General features: G+C 36.0%; 3 protein-coding genes across 10 annotated transcripts; 2 read left to right on the forward strand and 1 right to left on the reverse strand.

The window, feature by feature from the left end:
• The first annotated feature begins 2461 nt into the window (after nucleotides 1–2461).
• LOC123913167 (protein FAR1-RELATED SEQUENCE 5-like) lies at nucleotides 2462–8133 on the forward strand. Of its 5 annotated transcripts, none has more exons than XM_045963777.1 (5): nucleotides 2462–2739; nucleotides 3821–6011; nucleotides 6673–6741; nucleotides 7003–7147; nucleotides 7845–8099. In XM_045963777.1, the coding sequence occupies exon 2, from the start codon at nucleotides 3857–3859 to the stop codon at nucleotides 5825–5827; it is 1971 nt and encodes a 656-aa protein (XP_045819733.1). In that variant the 5' UTR covers nucleotides 2462–2739; nucleotides 3821–3856; the 3' UTR covers nucleotides 5828–6011; nucleotides 6673–6741; nucleotides 7003–7147; nucleotides 7845–8099. The 5 variants fall into 5 exon arrangements, with proteins under 5 accessions (XP_045819733.1, XP_045819734.1, XP_045819731.1 ...); XM_045963778.1 differs by having other exon boundaries at nucleotides 7029–7147; XM_045963775.1 differs by lacking the exon at nucleotides 7003–7147 and having other exon boundaries at nucleotides 7845–8133.
• Nucleotides 8134–9878: 1745 nt separating this feature from the next.
• LOC123913169 (tyrosine--tRNA ligase, chloroplastic/mitochondrial) lies at nucleotides 9879–11667 on the reverse strand. Its single transcript, XM_045963780.1, has one exon. The coding sequence runs from the start codon at nucleotides 11583–11585 to the stop codon at nucleotides 10095–10097; it is 1491 nt and encodes a 496-aa protein (XP_045819736.1). The 5' UTR covers nucleotides 11586–11667; the 3' UTR covers nucleotides 9879–10094.
• A 4393-nt stretch (nucleotides 11668–16060) lies between these two features.
• LOC123913325 (U-box domain-containing protein 4) lies at nucleotides 16061–21966 on the forward strand. Of its 4 annotated transcripts, none has more exons than XM_045964035.1 (5): nucleotides 16061–16470; nucleotides 17606–17910; nucleotides 19222–19338; nucleotides 19451–21514; nucleotides 21603–21966. In XM_045964035.1, the coding sequence occupies exons 2-5, from the start codon at nucleotides 17635–17637 to the stop codon at nucleotides 21660–21662; spliced, it is 2517 nt and encodes an 838-aa protein (XP_045819991.1). In that variant the 5' UTR covers nucleotides 16061–16470; nucleotides 17606–17634; the 3' UTR covers nucleotides 21663–21966. The 4 variants fall into 4 exon arrangements, with proteins under 4 accessions (XP_045819991.1, XP_045819992.1, XP_045819989.1 ...); XM_045964036.1 differs by having other exon boundaries at nucleotides 16074–16470; nucleotides 17630–17910; XM_045964033.1 differs by having other exon boundaries at nucleotides 16131–16470; nucleotides 19439–21514.
• The last annotated feature ends 280 nt before the right edge of the window (nucleotides 21967–22246 follow it).

Raw genomic sequence — 22246 nt, forward strand, 5'->3', positions numbered from 1 at the left:
TACTCTCAAACTAAATGTGAATGTTTGTTTTCTATAAGATTTTTTGCGCTTGGGTTCCAGTGTGGTTGTTCGCAACCAGAAAAGTGATTAGGTGGCTACTTTTTCTCACTATGAAGTTAGAGGTAATACGTTAATGGCTGAGCTGCGAGCTATTCATATGGGTCTTGAATTTTGTCGCAACAAAGATTACAATAATATTGTTTGTGATAGCGATTGCTTGAAAACATTTGAATTGTCACAAGACAATACATTACATGTTTTCGTATTATAAATCATTTGCATGAAACTCATATCAAAAATAAACTTTTTGAAGTGCTCTATCGATTAGAATTGCCCCATCTTAAAACTTACATTTTTAATATATATAGATGACAATTTTTTCCCAAAATATACCCCTAGGCCCCTCTTATTTCCCGTAATACCCCCTCTCAAACTTATTTCCCGTAATACCCCCTCAGCGAATACAAACTGACGTCGCAGAAGGGAGAGGGAGTAGCGACACTCCCAATGTCACCATTGACTGTTGTATAGCGACACTCTCAATGTCACCATTGACCATTGTATAGCGACGGTCCCAATGTCGCTATTGATCAAGGGAATATTTTGTTTTTTTCGGTCTGCGTGGGAGGGAGAGAGAGAAGAGTTTTTGATTTTTTTTTTAAATATTTTTTTATTCTACAATTATTCTTCACACTTACTACTACCCTCAATTACTACTTCTTTCACTCACTACTCCTTTTCTAAACAACTTAATACTCTCATTCACTCACACACTTACTACTACCCTCACTCACCTATACTATAAATATATCACTTCACTACACTTATTCTTGACACTACAACTCATTCACACACTTACTACTACCCTCAGTTACTACTTCTTTCACTCACTACTCCTTTTCTAAACAACTTAATACTCTTATTCACTCATTCACAAAATGGATCATTTATGGCTTGGTGAAAATCATTTGTCCCAAAAACTAGATGTATAAGTTATTTTTATGTAAAAAAAAAAAAGAATTATAGTAACTTTTTTATATCTAATGTAATTTTTTATACCTCTTATTTTTATGTCCCAAACACTTAGTGTATAACCTATTTTTCATTTTTTTTTACTAATGTAATTGTCTTTATTAAGTAAAAAAAAAATTACTATAATTTTTTTATAATTATACTTAAATATATTTAAAAAAAAAAGTTTCATAATTGTTTTTTACGGGAACTAATTATAGCTTAAACTTGTTGTGTGTAGGCAACCGAAACTGTTAGACCGCGAGCTGGGGGCCGATTTAAAGCACCAAAACCCTTTGTTACAACCGCTGTTGGAAGAATGTGGTTTTGGTAACGTCGTCCTCGTTCAAAAATGTAGGTTGGTCAAACACTCTTTCCTTCCCTACCATGCATTCAGACCAGCCGCAAAAAAAAAAAAAAGATTCTCTGGTCAATAGCGACGGTCAGAACGTCGCTACCCTTTAGTCAATGGCGACATTGGGAATGTCGCTATCACTTTCCCATGCTGCGACGCCAGTTTTTGTCCCCTGAGGGGTATTACGGAAAATAAGTTTGAGAGGAGGATATTACGCGAAATAAGAGGGACCTAGGGGTATATTTTGGGGAAACAATCTATAGATGACACCAAGTACAAGTACTAAACCCACAAATGGGAGAAAATACAAGTGAAACTTTAGCTTATATTTTTACTCAAAGTTTTATTCTAAGATCATGTGCAATGGGGTATTTAAAGTAGTGTTGAATGGGTGTTTAATGTGTTGAATGATTGGAGGAAGTGTGCTGAAGATGATGTGGAGTAGGGAAGAGTTGAAAATTTTCAACACGTGTTGAACCTAACGCAGAGGACACGTGGCTGCATTTTATTTGGCCAAAACAGGCTCGTGAAATGCACGCGCGAAAGGGAGAGTGGGGAAAAATTTCACGCGGAGAGAGAAGAAGATAGGGACACGTGTGAACATCTGATTGGTTGGGCGGATTCTTATCCCATTAATACTTTGAACTCAATTATTTCATCGCAAAATAATTTTTTTATTTTTTTACCAAAATTCATGATTTTTTTTGTCTATAAATAGAGACTTGGTTCATTTGATTTGGACACAGAAAAAAAAAAAGGATTTTTTCACTATAATAATCTTATTATTATCTTTCTATTAGTGTTAATCTTGAAGTATTAGTCTTTTTTTTTAGTGAAATGGATCCCAATAATCACTTCAACAACACCCAAAATTCTTCTAATCATCCCAACAATTATCAAAATCCCAAAAATTATCAAAATTCAAATCAATTTTTCACAACATCCTCAAAACATACCTAATTTTGGTTTAGCACCAAATTTCAACCAATCATCCTTTGTTCCAAACTTTCATCCATATTACGGATCTATGTTGAGAAATCTATCTCAAACACCCTCGTTTAATGGTTATATGCCAATGGTGAATGAAAATTTTCCGAGTGGTGGTACACCTAATTTTCAACACATATAACTATTGCTAACGCAGTCGGTCCAAATTCAGTGAAACACATATGAACAAAGTTTGGAATGAGAATCCATTGAATATCATTTGTATATGGTACTGATACCAATCAAAACCAGCTTAGCTGACTTACACGCACGCGCTAGTAGTAAGTAAGAACAGAAAAAGAAAAAAAAAAAATACAGAGACAGAAAGGGAAACCATTTCGCACTTCTTCAAAGCTTCATCTTTCTACTCAAGTCAACCCTAATTTGTGAGTCCCTTCCTTCATATCTTCTTCTTCAATGTATGATATTTTTTAATTTAGGGTTTGCAGGAAAATATTTGGGGGTTTTTTCATCAAAACAAAATTAATTTACTTTTCCTTTTCTAAAATCTTGTTGAAGTTTGATTGTTGATTGTTCTTGCAATTTGCATTTCTATTGTTTTGTTTAAAAGTTTAATTTTGTGTTGCATGAAGTGTGGAATCACTATTTTTGATTGTAAGCAAAGTTATGACTTATGAGAATGACTTTGATATAGTTGCTAAAATTGATGGATTAACCCTCAAATTCGTAGTGATCTACTGTTAGTAGTGTGTTAGAGACCGATTTGAAGTGAAACTTGAAGCATTGGAAACTTCACATTTTTTTTTTTAGGAAATAGACTCTAAAATGGCCTGGTTTGGTTAAGTTTTAGCTGAAAATGATGGAAGTCCATGGTTTTTAATGGTTGATGCCATGAGGTGTTAGTGGTGTGGATTATTTTTATTCGTGTGATCTATAGGATTTGTTTTTTTACTGGTTAATGCTTGTTGCTTGCTTGCATTGCAAAATCTGATGATGCCATCTTGTTTATTTTCTTACTTAGCCTGATCCTGGGTGGTTAACGAATAAATTAGGTACTATATGTTTACCCATTAACCAACTACGATACACCATTAACTATATAACCATGTTGACCAAGTTTGAAGTTGCTAAAATAGCCCCGTTTGGCCCTACTTATTTTCTACTTTTCTACTTCTCCTTAAAAGAAATAGAAAGTAGAAAATTGTATTTGACCCTATTTCTCCTTAAAATAATTAGAGAAATAAAGTAAAGAAGTAGAAAATAAGGAGAAGTTGGGTCAAACACATTTTTTTAGGTATTTACTACTTTTAAGGAGAAGAAAAAAAGTGGAAAATAAGTAGGGCTTGTAATTATATGAAAAATAAGGAGAAGTTGGGTCAAACAAAATTATATGATGTAGTGTTGTTGTGGCTTGTAATTTTACAACCTTATTTTATACAATGAGCTTGTAAATCTCTATTTTTGCAAGTTAAAATACAATTGTTTTAATTGAGTTATTTTATGCAGTTTTGGTGTAGCACTTGCACCCACAATTGAAAATTCATGGATAGTTCAAATAATATGGTGGATGATGAAGTTATGAAAGTTGACAACATTAATGACGATGACACGTGTTGGGACCCTGCAACAGGGATGTGTTTTTCTTGTTTAGATGAAGTTAAATCTTTTTATGGAGAATATGCTTTGAAAAAGGGTTTTCGGTGGAAGATTAGAACATCAAGAAAAGGATCAGACGGAGAAATATGCTACTTAATTCTAGCATGTTCAAGAGTGGGGTCTAATGTCTCAAAGGTTTCGTGTACATCGAAGACACTTCCGGAAAAGGTGAATAGTTGTCCTGCTAAGATTTGTGTGAAGATGGAAGAAAATGGATTGTGGTACATTAAAAAATTTGAACCTGACCATTCTCACGAGACCAGCCCTACAAAGGCAAAGTTGTTCAAGGCTAACAAGAAAATGAATTTGCATGTAAAGAGGACTATCCAAATCAATGATGATGTAGGAGTGAGGATTAACAAAGCTTTCCAATCTCCTGTTAAAGATGCAGGAGAGCATGGCAGTATACCATTTTGTGATAGAGACGTGAGGAATTATGTTAACAAGGAAAGGTGTGCAATTGGAAAAGAAGGTGGTGTTAAGGCATTGATAAGCTATTTTTGTCAAATGAGGGAACAACATTCAAATTTCTTCTACGACATAGATTTGGACGTAAAAAATGTGTTTTGGGCTGATGCAAGAAGCAGAGCTACTTATGAGTATTTTGGAGATGTTGTAACTTTAGACACAACATACTTGACAAATAAACACGACATGCTTTTTCTGGCATTTGTTGGTGTGAATCATCATGGTCAATCAACATTACTTGGATGTGGGCTGCTTTCAGGAGAAGACACGGAATCGTATGTATGGCTATTCAAATCTTGGCTTCGCTGTATGCTAGGAAAGGCCCCTATTGGTATTGTGACTGACCAATGTAAGACTATGCAAAATGCCATTGAGTTAGTCTTCCCTACAACACGCCATAGGTGGTGTTTATGGCATATAATGAAAAAAGTTCCCGAAAAGCTCAGCAGATATGATGAATATAAAAGGATCAAGTCTGCGATGAAAGAAGCAGTTTATGATACATACACAACAACTGATTTTGAAGAGAAATGGTGTTCCTTCATCGACAAATTTGAGCTTCAACATAATGATTGGTTGAGTGGGTTGTATAACGAGCGTCATAAATGGGCACCAACCTTCGTAAGAAAATATTTTTGGGCAGGTATGTCAACTACGCAACGAAGTGATAGCGTACATGCTTTCTTTGATGGATATATTGATTCAACAACAAGTCTAAATCAATTTGTAAAGCAATATGATAACGCTCTTAGAAGTAGAGCAATAGAAGAATCTGAAGCAGATTTTAATTCAATGGATACTACAATTCCGTGTGGGTCAAACTCTTCCATTGAAAAGCAATTCCAAGGTGAGTACACCCATGCCAAATTCAAGGAAGTTCAAGCTGAATTCAGATCTAAAATGAACTGTGCTGCCTCGTTGAATGTTCTGGAGGGTTGTTTTGCTACTTATCATGTGTTGGAGGAGGTGGTAGTTGGAGACATACCTAAAGAACGTGTCTTAAATGTTGTGTTTAATCAGGAAAGCCATGATTTCAACTGTGAATGCTCGTTGTTTGAGTTTAGAGGCATCTTGTGTTGCCATGTGTTATCTGTATGTGCTCAAGAGAGGATTAAAAATGTGCCAGAGAAATATGTTTTAACAAGATGGAATAAAAATATTAAAAGGAAGCATTCATTTATTAAGAGCAGTTATGATGGGACAGAATTGAAGCCGCAAATGGTTAGATTTGAAAAATTGTGCAAGCATTTCTATGATATTGCTGAAGTAGCCGCAAAGTCCGAAGATGGAACTAAGGCACTCCATGAAATGTTACGTCAGTTTAATTCTAATTTGCCCCCCATGGATGGTACAACTAACAAACACGAAACATACAATGAGATGAAATGAGCACTCACCTGTTCCTTAAGGCTTTGTTTGGGAATTGGGTTTTGGAGGGGAGGGGGAAGGGCGGCGTGTGGAGAGATAATAAACTCCTGTCTGGGAGATTAATAAAAAGAGGGAAAATGTTTGAAGATTTTTTAAAACCCCCTAAAACCCTCACTCGGTCAAATTTTGGAGTTCCCTCACATTGGTAAGTTTTAGGGGTAAAATAGACGTATTGACAATATGAGGGAAAATTGTCAATACATCTGTTTATCACTTTCTCTTTCTTTTGCTCTACCGTCATTTCAGCTTCTTCTTTCATTTTTGTTTTACTATTTAATTTTTGCTACTGAATGCTCATTGTTATCTTGATTTTCTCAGTTCTAAGTCCACAACCGTATTCACTCATTATTATTCGTTTGTTGAAGCCAATTACTCTGGTCCAAACCAAGATCAATCTTTATCAATTAACTTTTCTTCACCTTTTACATGTGTATCCTGTGATTTCAGACACTGCAATATGCATCTAATCATCTTGTTTTTGTTATTGTAGTGAAACACATCAATCAATATAATAGTAAATTGTATAATCTTACATTTAATTAGGTTTTTATTTTGACCTTTTTTGTTGGAGCACATTTACTTACATAGTCTAACATTAGGTGTAGTATGTTGCTAGATGCAAACATGTCTTATTCCCTTTGATCCAACTATTTCGTTGCATAAATGTAGTGTTTGGTTAAATATGAATGATGCAAACATGTCTTATTCCCTTTGATCCAACTATTTCCTAGATCCATGATATACTTTTTCTCAGTTCTTTAGTCTATGAATACAAATTACCTCAATTTTTTCCTTTTGTGTTTCAGAAGAAGGGAGAAACAAGATTCAAGCAGGGATTCTACTCCAGTACTCCATCATTCTTTGTTCTTCATGAGGTATTTAATGAGTAGCAATTTATTTATTTTCTGACATTTTTATTGTGAATATTTCTGTATGTGTTACTATCGGTGTGATTGGCATTGAGATACTTTGAATTTGAACCTTATTTGTTTATATGGAAACTTTAACTTCTTTTTCAAAATACATTGGTGTCAATGAATTGGATTCATTTTGTTCTGAATCTTATGTTATGAATGGCATTGAGCTACTTTGAATTTGAATCTTATTTGCATTAATACTTTATTACTTTATATTAGTGTGGGAGTGTGACATGTCCTTGCAGTTGGAGTGAAGTATAGGCGGGTAGTAATAGAACCTTTCATGAAGAGTATAAAACAAAGAATGGGGTAACTTTGTTACCATATGCAGCTTGAGTGATAAATGAAGAGTATCGATTTCAAGGTCACTACTCACTAATTCATTTCTTACTATGTGTAGGTGATAAGGACAAGATTCATAGTTTTGATTTTGCTGATTGGTTAAAGAGTGTTGTTACAAGTTGGGATTTTGAAATTAATTAATTAATCCTATTTATATGTGAATTAATGGGTATTTTCCTTGAACTCAAGTAGCTAGCAAAGAAATTTGTGCATTTCTGTGGTGCATTCAGTGAGTTATGGATTTGATATGCGTGGCTCTAGTTAGTTTTGGATCAACATGATGTATTGTATCGTGTACCTATAGTTCTATATTAGAATCCCAAATATTCATTTTAGATCTTAATCAAACTGATATAAGGATTGTGAAATGTAACAAGAGTAGGATCTGGTTGGTGTCACTGCTGACTGATCTGAGTCAGCAGTAGCCAGTACAAGTAGGTAGTTTTGGATACTGTTTACATTCTCCATCTAAGCAACATTAATAATAGCATTTTCACACCTAAGGTTCAACAGAAACATGCTTCTTTACTGATTATTGATTCTTTATAGCTTGTGGGGTGTGATTGATTCATTGTACTCAGCTGCCATTGATCTTAGCATGAATGCATGCCCTGAATTATACTACCCTCTACTAGAGTTAATGCAGCTATAAATCTTATTTATACTGCTTTGAATGTTATGCTTGAATCTAATTTTGAATTTTATCTTGGTTTTTCTAGGGGATTCAAATGGTAGAAGAATATTTGCTGAAGGAAGAAAAAGTCTATATGATCTTATTGTAGTTGCAAAAATTGTGTAATTTGTGTCCAATAGGATAACAATGTATGGTATTTATGAGAAAAAGAATTTGTGTCAAAAACAATTTCACAATGATAGAGGCTTGTTTGCTTTCAAATTTAGTGGCCAACGAATTGTTTTATTGGTCCGAATTCATCAATTAAATCAACTTATTTACATGCATTTATTTGTTAGCAATTTATATTAATTTTGTAATTTTATTCATTAAACTAAAATTGGACTATGTTGAACAAAGAGAAGCTAACTACTAGACCTCATTTGTATATATAAATATTACTCAGTCTAGAGAGACAGCAATTTTGTGTTTATTGCAATGTTAAAATAACCTATGTCCACCAAACATGAAACAAACATGAAATAACCTATGTCCACCAAACATTGTACAAGATAAAATTTGTTCAATATATTAAATGTTTGATCTTGTTGTTCTGTCCAGTATTATTCTGTTCGGTATTTATATTTTGTAGATCAAATAGAGCAAATAAGATTATTCGGTCTGATGATAAGGCAAGCCAAATAGCAACAAGGCTGGTGTGTGTGTTAAGAAAAGGTTACAAAACACCATATAATGGCACTTGCACATAATGTTTCAAGGTGCTTCTAATATGAAACTTTAAGAAAGGTTAACTTGGTATAAATAGGTTAATCTAATTTTTTGTTGTTATCAAGAAAACTTAAATATTATTATAAAACGGTAACAACACAAATGAAACTTGCCTTAGCAGGTCAAATGGTTCGGACCAGGATGATACAAATCAAATGTAAAATAGTAGATGTAATACACTTCTATGATGATGAAGCATTACAAACTATACAAGAGAATAAACTCCACCACTCAAATCATCATTATCTATCTCCTTCCACAATCAGAATCTATTTCAGAACCAAGTAAACCCCTTCATTGTTGTCATACAAGGAAACCGGGGGCGGCCATGGCAGCGTGGAATTTGAATAAATTCCTATTGTTCCTCAATACACAATTTATTACTAACTACTGGACCTTATCTTAACAGAAATTACTCAGTGTAGAGTGACAAAGCAATAATACACAACAGAGTCACTGAACTGAATGTTCTGCAATGCAGCTTCTCTTATAAATGAAATTAGCTTCTGATGTTAATCCGCATTACATAAACAATAGGAGAAAACAAAACAACAATGGAAGATAAAGAGTGTATAATTTCTGAAAACTAAAGGGAAATATGATAGAATGAGATCAATGCTCCCTGAAGGAGAGCCAATGCTCTTTGCCTCTAACAAATTGTATGCTTCTTCTTGATACCTTGTTCCCTCACCTAAACCTCCTTATAACAGAATTTCCCTTATACAATTCATTTCCCACTTCTCTCTTCTTACTCTAAGTCACATGAATATTCCCATTTTACCCTTTTCTATTTCTCTTAACATAAACTCTCCATACTATGGGCCTAGACAACTTATGTGCTGTCTGTCTCTTCGAACCCACCTTCTCAGTCGATATCCTATCAGCTTTTCCTTTCAATGTTTTAAGGAACTCTTATCGTTTAACTTCTCTAATAGAGAGTTAGGAGAGACTGAAAAGAAAATGGAAGGAGAGGATCCAATTTGCTTTAATATAAGCATATATGTTTAATATCAATATATCAGTTATGATGAAAGCCAATAAAACTTCAATTTATTCAACGAACCTTCAACTAAGTCTAGGGATGAATATTTTTAGCAAACATCAAATTTTCTAGATCCTAGATGGTAACAGGCCACTGCAGCAGGAAGAAGCCAGCCACTCATTTAAACATAATATAACCATTCAAATAACTTAAGAACTCGCTAATTAATTTATACTCAATATTATTGGAATTTATAACTCAATTCAAATATGGTTAATCAAACTTATCTACTAGTATATTGAATAGTCTAGAAATTTTTAATCTTACAATTTGATTGTTGTGCTGCGATGATGATAGACACTCAAAATATTAGTAGACAGCTGCAAAGTGTATCAATAATGGAACCAAGTAACAAATGTCACAAGCATACAATGTCATGAAAGTTATTCATTGGAACACCAAACAAAGGAAAAATTGCCCTACCTAGTTACTACATAGCACCAAAATCAAAGATTTACTAAGCATACAACAAACCAACAGAATAAATAAAACACTCTGCGAAGAATATTAGTCGAATAAATCCTATCATGCTATTCGTACAAGCACCTTATTCTTTTTTCCAGCAGATAAAAGGAGAACTTTACCGTCCACTATATCTGCTGCCTCAATCTTCTTATTTTCACCATCTACTCTGCTATTATTCAAGTAAAGGCCTCCTTGCTTTAACAACCGGCGCGCTGCAGATTTGCTGTCAAACAAACCAGAAGAGACTGAAAGATCAACCAAAGACTGATTCAAAACATCGTCATAAGCTAAAGAACAAGAAGGAACATCCTCAGCAATCCCCTCAATAGTTTTCCAGTCCAACTTTGTCTCAGACCCCGGCCTCAATGCTTCAGTTGCCCTAAGAGCTTCACTCAAACCATCTTCACCATGAACAAATCGTGTAACTTCTTCGGCAAGCCTTCGCTGAGCAGTATTAGGCACATATCCAGGTTTCTTCATCTCTTCCTCCAACTTAACTATCTCATCAATATCCAAAAACGTAAGAATTTTCAAAAACCTAATAACATCAGCATCCGGAACAGAGAAAAAATACTGATAAAATTTGTATGGCGATAAATATGACGGTGACAACCAAATTGCACCATCCTCAGATTTACCGAATTTCGTACCATCACTTTTCAACAAAAGAGGAAATGTCAAACCATAAGTAGCAGTTGCACCTTCTACCTGCAATATCTTCCTAATCAAATCAGTTCCAGCAGTTATATTACCCCATTGATCACTACCCCCAATTTGAACACTAACACCCTCATTCTGAAACAAATGCAAGAAATCATAACCCTGCAATAACTGATAAGTAAACTCAGTATAACTCATTCCTTGTTCAGAATCTAATCTCTTCCTAACACTTTCCTTAGCCATCATTGAACCAACTCTAGCATATTTACCAACCCTTTTCAGAAAATCCAATAAACTAAACTCTTTCCACCAATCATAATTATTCAAAACTACAACAGAAGAATCATTACCATTACCATTAACATTAAACTCCTCCAAGTTTGGATTTTGAGCACGACCCAAGATTGTTCTGATGGTGTTTTCAATACCAGCAGTATTCCTCTCCAAAGTCTCAACATCAAGCTCCGGTCTTTCTAGGCTTTTCCCAGAAGGGTCACCGACACGCGCAGTGGCGCCACCGATCAAAGCAACGACGTTATGGCCAGAACGGCGGAACCATGAGAGAACAATGAGACCCAATAGGTTACCCAAGTGTAAGCTTTCGGCAGTTGGGTCGAATCCACAATAGACTTTGAGAGGTGCATTGATGGTGTTTGATGAAATGCTTCTGAGAGAATCGTTTGTTATGGAGTCGAGTAAGCCTCTTTCTTCGAGGATTCCGATGACATTTCGAGTGGTTTGAGATTGTTGTTGTTGTAGAGTGCAGGTTGTTCTTGTGAGACGAAGAGGAAGAGAGAGTGGAAGGTGAGAAGAAGAAGGTTTGAATGGAAAAATGAAGAGCTTGGTGGAATGGGAGAAGAAAATTGATCTTGAAGCAAAATTGGTGGCCATTGTTATGATGATGATGATATCGGGGTTTGGGATATGTGAACTTTGAAGTGAGTGGGTGCTCAGTTTTTTTTTTTGGTTTAATTTTTCTGAAACAATTTTTTTACACTAATTTTTTTAATAGATGAAATAATAATTATTTAATTTTTTTTTGTTTTGAACAAGGCAAAATGAGATATATTAACCAAAACAGCCTTCCTGGCACAAGACGTACCATGACAGACTATAAAAGTTTACAGGAATAGTCAAAACAAACAAAAAGCATATACAAAAGTCATACAAATCCCAAGCACAAACGAGGACTAGACCACCAGCTATGGTAGTTTAAAGCTAACGTAATATTCGTCGACTTCAACCACCTAAATGAAAACAACTTGATCTTGTCCAACAAAACATGGGGCATATCTACTGATCCTTGGAACAGTCGATGATTTCTCGCCGTCCATACTACCCAACGCAAGCAAGCCAGATGAGCTGAAGGAAAGAACGGCGTGCTCGAGATCCACCTGCTGAGGATGTGAACTGAACAAAGTGATCGTGCAAAGAAACAAACTCGATCAAAGGAATGTCAATCCATGACCGCACTAAATCCCAAAGAGAGCCAACAAAACCGCAAGGTATGAATAAATGATGAGCCGACTCAGCCTCACCACACCCAAAAACACACGTGTGAGCTGTAGGAGATAAAACCCGACGAGTAACCAGATTCACTCTCGTGGGCAACCTGTCACGCAATAAAAGCCACGCAAGAATGGAAACCTTCAAAGGAACATGAGGGTGCCAAATAAGATTATCCGCAGCATCCATAGTAACCAAGTCATGAGATATCAGGAGCTGATAAGCCCCCCTAACAGTATACCCTGTGTCAGGATCCGGCTGCCACTGCCACCTGTCCAAAGAAATAGCCTGCAAGGAAATGTTAGAAAGTAAAGTCTGACACTCCCCCAACATCTCCTCCTCCCACGCCCTCAACTGCCTCCGCCACACCCACGCTCCTCCATCTACGCCCCACCCTAAAGCCCTCATCTCAGTTACCGTACAGTATTTGTTTGCCGTTAAAACAAATAGACGCCCAAAACGCTCACACAACGGAGTACCATCCACCCAGGGATCGGTCCAGAAAAAAGTCTCTGACCCGTCCCCCACCCTCCTCACCACATGCTCCCCGAACCACCTACCACCTGGCTCACCGCCTCCCTCCCTAATACGTACTATCTCCCTCCACCACAGGGACCCCCGCCGACCTCCATCCCGAATTCTGCCTCCCTCAACCCCATACCTAGCTGCCAACACTCTAAACCATAGTCCCCCGCTATCTACCAACATCCTCCAACACCACTTGCCCAATAGGGCCTGGTTAAACTCCCGCAACCTCCTGACCCCCAAACCTCCACTCTCCTTAGGTAAGCTAACAGAATTCCAACTCACCCAAGAAATTTTCCTAGAATCCTCACCCCCCCCCCCCCCCCCCCCACCCCCCAAAAAAAATTTAATGAAAAGAGATTCAATGGAGGAAATGATACCTGAAGGAGCTTTGAAGAAGGAAAGAGCATAGACAGGTAGAGAGGTCAAAACAGATCGCAACAGAACCAAACGGCCACCAAAAGACAAGAAGCGGCTCTTCCATCCAGATAATCTATTCTTTATTTGATGCAACACCGGGTCCCAAAAATTCAGACGCCTCGGATCGCCCCCGATCTGAAGACCCAAATAAAGGAAAGGGATCTTTCCCACCTTACAGCACAGAACAGATGTAGCTTCGCCCAACCAGGAATCTGAAATATTAACCCCAACCAACATGCTTTTATTAAAATTGACTTTCAGACCCGACATAGTTTCAAATAGCACAAGAACAGCTCGCAAAGCCCGAACATTTGCCCAACTTTTAATCCCTAGCAGAAGAGTGTCATCCGCAAACTGAAGATGCGATACCGACACCATACCCTGCTCGCCAAAGCTAAACCCTTGAAACAAATTACGCGCTACCATATCCTCCATTAGCACATTAAGACCCTCAGCAACCAATAGAAATAGAAAAGGAGACAACAGATCACCTTGCCTAAGACCACGCCTAAGGGAGAATTCATTAGTCGGACTACCATTAACTAAAACGGATGTCGTAGCCGTACAAACACACTCTCTAATCCACTTCCTCCATAGGGTAGGAAAAGACATTCTCCTCATAATGTCATCCAGATAGCCCCAATCCACTGAGTCGTAAGCTTTCTCAAAATCAACCTTAAACAGCATAAGTTCCTTTCTAGACTTTCGCGCCTCGTCCACTGCCTCATTTGCAACCAGAATGCCATCAAGGATTTGCCTGTCTTTAACAAAAGTCGTCCGAGCCTCAGAAATCACACTTCCAATCACAAGACGCAACCTATTCGCTAAAACCTTTGCCAAAATTTTGTAAAGGCATCCCACCAGCGAAATAGGCCGAAAATCGTTCAACCTTTGGTTTTATAATTATTTGGATCAATTTATACTGTCTTAGGCTCTGTTTGGTAAAATTAAGCTATTAGTTAGCTGATAGCTAATAAGCTAGCTGATAGCTGAAAAACTAGCTTATAGCTGATAGCTGATAAGCTAGCTTATAGCTGAAAAGCTAGCTTATAGCTGATAGCTGATGGCTGGTAGCTTATAGCTGAAAAGCTAGTAGAATAAAATTAAAGTGTTTGGCAAATTTAGCTGTTGTAAGTACAAAATGACATAAAAATACATGGTTAGTGGGTAGTTTTTTTTTGGTAAGTGTTAGTGAGTAGTTATTATAATTTTTAAAAAATAAATAAATAAAATTAATGAGGGTAAATATGGAATAAAATGAAAAAGCTATAAGCTATAAGCTCATACGCTACTTGAAATAGCATCTCAAAAAAAGCTATAAGCTAGTTAGAGAAGCTCGTTACCAAACACTTCATATTTTTTTCAAACAAGCTTATAAGCTAGTTCAATAAGCTATAAGCTAGCTTATTGGACTTACCAAACAGAGCCTAAAATGTTTGGTAAAATTAGCTTTTTAAATGATTGATAAATATAAAAAGACATAAAAGGACATTTATATGTAGTGGGTAGTTTTTTTTTTAGTGGTAGGTTTTTTATTTTATAAAAAATAATAAAATTAAATTAAAGGCTAAAAATAGAAAAAATCGTAAAAAGCTATAAGCTCAAACGCTACTTGAAATAGCATCTCAAAAAAAGCTATAAGCTCGTGAGAAAAGCTTTTTACCAAACACTCTTGTTTTTTACAAACAAGCTTATAAGCTAGTCCAATAAGCTATAAGCTAGCTTATTGGACTTACCAAACACACCCGTAGTGATGCAATTTTATGCAAGACATCTAGTTCTAAATAAACTTAGTGATGCATTCTAAGTTTACTATATACTCCCTCCGTACCATAATAGATATCACTTTGAAGAAAAATTGTGTACCACAATATATGTCGTTTTTACAATAGCAATAAAACATTGAATGTTATTTTCCCCTAAATTATTTATTACTCTCTCTTATTTCAATTCTTCAATTTATCTTTCCCATATAATTAATGAAGGACAATTTTGTAAACTAACTTATAATTTCTCTTTCACATGCAACATTAATTACATTTCTTAATATGCGTAAAAATATCAAAATAACGGTACGAAGGAAGTAAATTTATATATATTTTTTTTGACAGTATAAATTTTTATATCATAAATGATGAATATTTGGTTTACAACATGACATCAGGGATGATACAAAATGTGGAAATAACACCACATATCCTCTAAAGCTTTTGGGACGAGACGCGTAACCCAACGGTTGATTCAGACCAAGTCCCTCTTTAAACTTGGTATTGTGATCAGGTTAAAACTATTAAAAATGGTCATTTTTTTAATTAAAAAATTATTATTTATTAAAAAGTTATATATTTAATAAAATGTATAAGTTTCCAATATAAATTTACTGTTTATTTTAGAACTTTTTAATATGTGCAAATTTATACATGATAGAAAAAATCATGTCTTATTCCCATTTTTATTTTAAACTTAATTGATAGAAGAATTTGAGTTTAATTCTTGGATGAAACAAAATCATGTCTTACATGATAGAAGAATTTGAGTTTAATTCTTGGATGAAACAATTATTAACTAGATTTTATTCAACTCAACTCGAGTTCAATTTTTAGGTAAAATAATTTTGAGGAGATTTTACTTACCTCTTGACCAAACTTTTGAATATTACTAGCAATTTTTCTCCTAGAAATAAAACCGTTAACACCCAAAAGAAAATATAAATATTTTTATAAATTCAATAATTATTTAAATATTTCCTATCTTACCACCAATAAATCAACGATAAATTGATCTAAGTGATGAGATCTTTTATCTCCTTAATTAAGTGATCAGATACCCCATTATTTCCTTTTACATATGAAAAAGATTCGATTGAAAAGGAAAAACAGTTGCACATAAACTTTCCGACAAAGATTAACTATCACATAACAATTAATTATCACACGAGAAACTTCGTACATATAATATCATCAATCAATGAGCCTAAAATTAGTATTTCAATAAAAATGAAAATAAAAAAAGAAAAACGCGATAGAAAAATGTAAAATAAGAAACGTAGTTGAAGAAGTCGATCACCATTGACTAAAGAGAAATTGCAACACAATTTCCCTTTCCTTTAACAATGAAAAATAAATTATATAAAATGAAACACATTTTCATTTGAAGAATTATAATTAAAACCCTAAAACAGAAAAAAAACTCAGCAACTCCATCAAATCAAAACCTTTCCCTTTTTTGCATCACAAACAAGTCGCACTGACCTTTCAACTCGCCGGAAAATTCACCCGGACTCAGTCGTCGCCGGCCGCCGCAAGCACCAACTAACTCCATCCAGGTTTTCCTTTTATCTATTCTTGACTTATCTTTTATGCGATTCCACCGCGATTTGTGATTATGATAATTGCGTTGTAACAACGCGATTCCATGCTATTGGTAATTTTAATGTGATTCCAGTAAGTATTGAAATATTAGCTATGGTAGTTAGGTAATTAAAGTTTTACATTTTGGAATTATTATTGACTTTAAATTTAGGGTGTTAATTAGATATGTTGATTTTGCTTGACTTTGTTTTTTTTAGAATGATACCAGAAACATGATTTTATCTTGTGTGCTGAAAATGTATATGTGTTATTTAAGGTAATGTAAAGTTGTAAGCTTTAAGTATAGTAAAATAATGTGTTAAGACTAAAGTACGATTATTAATGAACCAAAACATTGGGTTCAAGTGGTTAATGAGATGAGCTCCCTCTAGAACAAATCGTTCGGGAGAACCCGAGTTCGATTCTTGGTGGGAAACAAAAATTCTTGGCCAGACTTTACTTACCCTGTGGCCGAACTCTGGATTATCGGAGCTCCATTCCCCTGAGAACTAGAGGGTTAATACAGAAAAAATGTACGATTATTAATTGGGTTGTTAGTAGGAGTAGTACACTTTGTTGTCGATCCCAGATAGCGGTGTAGTGGGGGTGAGTGATCGTGGAACTAAGATATCGGGATAGCGTGTGGCAGGATGACTGCTGTTTGAATATATTTTTGGACAGATTACATTATTAATTAATACTATAAACACATAGGTACTTGTAAATTTGCTTAAATAACTCATTTTATGAAATATTCATAAATTAGTAATAAAAAGTTACAAAATGACAAAGAGTTGTGTCACACTGCTGCGAAAAATGCGGCACTCTACCCGCACCTTTAATGTGCATTGACCAAACCTCATAGTCGCGTCCAGCTACTATTATGTGCTGAACCGGCGTGATCCCGACTTTAAATGGGACTATCGACAAACTATATTTAATGGCTATAACTTCACGCTTTTCCTCTGAAGTGACGAGTTCATTTTAGAGGAGTCATGTTCGTTGCTATCGTACTTAATTTTCTTTCTTGAAATTAAAATAAGAACAATGTAAGGGTTGAATTATAGTTTGGGTGATATTTAGTTTCTTATTCATTGGATCTGTATGCAGGTTATTCCTATTTTCTTGATGCAGGTGTTATGGAGATATCGTTGTTGAAAATGCTTGTTGACAGCATATCCTCATTTTTGCATTTATCATTTTCTGGAAACATGAACTCGGAACCAGTCTCAAAATATTACCAAAAGGCAGAGGAGGTACTTAAATTGTTGAAGCCGATCATTGATGCTCTTGCTAATTCTGAGCTAGCCTCTGACGAAGTGCTTAGTAAAACATCCGAAGAACTCGGTCATGCTGTTGATGAATTAAAGGAGCATGTTGAGAATTGGCACCTATTGTCTAGCAAAGTTTACTTTGTAAGTCTCATAATGTCTTAACTCTTGTAGAACATACTTATCTTAGTTGTGAATTTTATGTAAAAAGATATGAGCTTCCATTATGCAGTTGTTTCTATGATTATGTGCATATAAAATTAGGATAAGTGTCTTCAATATTTTGTTTTGTGGTTTGTGAGGGAATCATGCTATACTGCGGACTTGTATAGGGGAACACAATTGTGATAGCATTGGGTTATGTTATTTCTCCATGCTCTCACAACTCTTCCTTCAGCAGTACTTTATGTTGTTTCACTTTCTGCTCAATAAATGCTTTACTTTGTGTTTGCTGTGCACCTATAAAGTAATTTCTTTTTTTTCAAGTGCTTATTTTTTAATCGGAAGTTTTACTATTGAAGAATAAAGGTTCAGGAACCCTCTTATTATTGAAAGATTTCCCGTGTCATTGTTTTGGTTAGCATAGAATGTTTTTGTTTCTTCTCAATCCCTTTAATCTGTCCGAGAAGACAAATTGGTCATGGATGGTGGCTGGACTCGGATTTGACTAGTCAAATGCGTGGAATTTATCATGTTGATATTCCGGAGCTTTTACTTAAGGCTCTATTTGGGAGTTAGGAGGGAAGAGATGAGAGGGAAACTGAGAGAAATTTTCCACCTTATTCGGAAGAGTATTTTATAATATTGACAAGAGTGTTTACGATAATTTTGAGAGTGTTGTAACACAACATATAAAGGACTTGTAAAATATTCTAAACCCTCCAAAATCTTCACTCAATACATTTTTTTATTTCCCCCAAATTAGGTGGATTTTGTATTATGGAGAAAAATAAATCCCCCCATCAAGTTGGGGACTATCCTTTCTTTTATTTTACTTTCCTCCTTGCTTACTCTGAAAGCTTTTCCCTCTCCTCCCGTCCTAAACTCCCAAACGGAGCTTGAAGCGATAATAAGTGTGGAGAGTCATTGGATTGCTTGTTGAGTCATATAGAAAAGTTTGCTGCACAGATGTAGAAGTAAATCTAATAATATAGAAATAGTTGAGTTTTTGTTTGTAAAAACGTTTATATAGCATAACCCTTTTACCCAGGATAATTGATTGCCATAAATAACTCCTGAAAAAGTTGCTGTTTCCTTTGTCTCCTCTCCACCATCACATGATGCGATTAGTTAAGTGAACAATGTGCAAGTATCTTTGCTTGAGTTGGTTTTCCATCTGTGTAGAAGCAGAACATGCATCTGTATATTGTTTTTGCATCTTATGGAGGTTTATATGTTGATTCTTGCATATTAAATGCATGTCAATTTCTCACTACTCTTTTTCAATGACTATAGGTTATGCAAGTTGAACCCTTGATATCTAGGATTCGGACTTCAGGTCTCAAGGTCTTGCAGCAGCTGAAGGCTTCAAAGCAATTTCCCAATGATGAATTGAGTTCTGAACATTTGGAGGTAGAATATTCTATTAATCTAATAAGAAATTTAAGATTCCCAGTTCAATTGGGTTTATATATTCATTATATGAAATAAACTTCTGATGTATGATATCAAGTTTAAATTGCAGAACTGTATTCAGAAACTTAAGCTTTTAGGACTTGAGGAAACCTCATCCGTCATTAAGGAAGCTATTATGGAACAACTGGATGGTGCGGGACCTAGTTCAGAGATCCTGGAAAAAATTGCTGATAGCCTGAGCCTAAGATCTAACGAGGAGGTTCTGATTGAGGCTGTGGCCCTAGAGAAGTTGAAGGAGAATGCTGAACAGACTGAAAAGACTGCAGAAGCTGAATACATTGATCAAATTATTGCTGTTATAACGCGTATGCATGAGCGCCTCGTTATGCTTAAGCAAGCCCAGAGTTCCAGTCCTGTTCCAGTACCTGCTGATTTTTGTTGTCCTCTTTCTTTAGAGTTGATGACTGATCCGGTGATCGTGGCTTCAGGGCAAACTTATGAGCGGGCTTTTATCAAGAACTGGATTGATCTTGGTCTTACTGTTTGTCCAAAGACACATCAGACTCTGGCTCACACCAACCTAATACCTAACTACACTGTAAAGGCACTAATTGCAAACTGGTGTGAATCAAACAATGTGAAACTGGTTGATCCCACAAAGTCAACAACCTTAAATCAAGCATCGATCCTTCATGGCTATATGGAGTCTGGCACAACCAGGGAATCTCCTCTTTTTCCTCATTCCAGGAGTAACCTGCCATCCTCACCTGAGTCCGCTCGTTCTCGTTCTTTTAGTTCGCCAGGTAATAACATACCTTCTTCAGGTGGAATCCAACGAGAGGGAACATCACCTGTGCACCCTCGTTCAACTTCAGAAGGTTCCTTGAGTGGTATAATTAATGGGCAATATATGGATGCTGCTAGAACATCACCCACGGCTTTAGACGACAGGTCTGCTAGCTCAGATGAAAGCAGTGTCGATTCAATTGGCCAACCATCAATATCACCATCTAGAAGAGAATCTTCCGGTGCCTTCAGCTCCGAACTATCTCAAAACCATGTTAGAGCTGTATCTGATTCTGGTGCATTTTCTGATGCAAATTATCAAGAAACACAAGGTGATGACAGCAATGCTTCTCAGTTGTCAACAAGTCCAGGCTACAGTAGAGATACTTCTGGCGAATTAAATCCAGGGCTAGATGCTGCTGGTTCTGCTCCCATGCCATCAATGCAGAGAGAACCTGAGTTCCCACCCCGATTGATGGAGGCAAGGTCTCGAAGCCAAGCTATATGGAGGAGGCCATCAGAAAGGCTTGTTCCTAGGATAATATCTTCTGCTATTGAACCAAGAGTTGATCTTTCTGGTATTGAGGCACAGGTTCGGAGTTTAGTTGAGGGCTTGAGGAGCATTGATCTTGATATTCAGAGAGAGGCAACTACAGAAATCCGTCTTCTTGCTAAACACAATATGGATAATCGAATTGCAATTGCAAATTGTGGAGCCATTAACATATTAGTCGACTTACTTAAGTCAGATGATTCAAGGATCCAGGAAAATGCTGTTACAGCACTTCTTAACTTATCAATCAATGATAACAACAAAACTGCAATTGCAAATGCCGGTGCAATTGAACCGCTGATTCATGTTCTTGAGAACGGCAGCCCAGAAGCGAAGGAGAATTCAGCTGCCACTCTTTTCAGCTTGTCGGTGATTGAGGAAAACAAGGTTAACATAGGGAGATCTGGGGCAATTAGACCACTTGTAGATTTATTAGGGAATGGAACTCCGAGGGGAAAAAAGGATGCTGCCACTGCTTTGTTTAATTTGTCAATATTTCACGAGAACAAGAATCGGATTGTGCAAGCTGGTGCCGTAAAGCACCTTGTGGAGTTGATGGACCCAGCGGCTGGAATGGTTGACAAGGCTGTGGCTGTCTTAGCAAACCTTGCCACAATTCCAGAAGGAAGAATTGCAATTGGCCAGGAAGGTGGGATTCCTGTTCTAGTTGAAGTTGTTGAGTTGGGTTCTGCTAGAGGAAAGGAGAACGCAGCAGCAGCTCTTCTTCATCTTTGCTTACACAGTAGTAGATTCTTAAGCATGGTGCTCCAACACGGAGCCGTACCACCATTAGTAGCTTTATCACAGTCAGGCACACCAAGGGCCAAAGAAAAGGTGTGGTTCTATCTTTAAAGTTTCATGTTGCTTTTATTCTGTTTCCATTTCTTACAAAAAATGCTGATGGATTTTATTTCCTCTATAGGCACAAGCTCTCCTTAATCAATTTAGAAGTCAAAGACATGGGAATTCTGGGAGGGGCTGATCTTGAATTCGCAGCTGATTGTGCTATCTGAAGATTTTGAATTAACCCCTATAGAACGTCTCTAATTTATACATTACATGTTGCAAATAATGTGTGTAAAGCTCTTTTGTATTGTTTTCGCTTGATTGTAAAGGGAAAAATATTTATGGAGGATTGATTGGGTCCTCTTATGAAAAACCTTTCATTGTTGTAAGAATTATACATGTAAGTCTAGCATTTGTTGTAACGAAAAATTGTCTAGTTTCTGTCGCTGTGCTATGATATGATGGATATTCATGAATAAAATTATTTTGTTTATTAGTTATGTCCTAATTATTCCCTTCTACTGCCTGCATTATAGTTTGACAACCTCATTTGCCTAGGGTGTTTATTGTTCTACCAATCCATAGCTTTCATAATTTTAGTTGTACAATGTGAACTTTTGGAACTGATAAACAAGATCAATACTCTTCATTAGTAAACTACTGATGTATGATAAAGAACTGATGGCTAAATAAGATCTCATTGAAGTATATGTAGCCACCAGGGTACATTAATACTCTAGTTTTGCATTTATTTTAACCAAATATGACTCTTGGCAATGA

Source organism: Trifolium pratense, linkage group LG3, assembly GCF_020283565.1.
Source record: "Trifolium pratense cultivar HEN17-A07 linkage group LG3, ARS_RC_1.1, whole genome shotgun sequence".
Taxonomy (NCBI): Eukaryota; Viridiplantae; Streptophyta; class Magnoliopsida; order Fabales; family Fabaceae; genus Trifolium; species Trifolium pratense.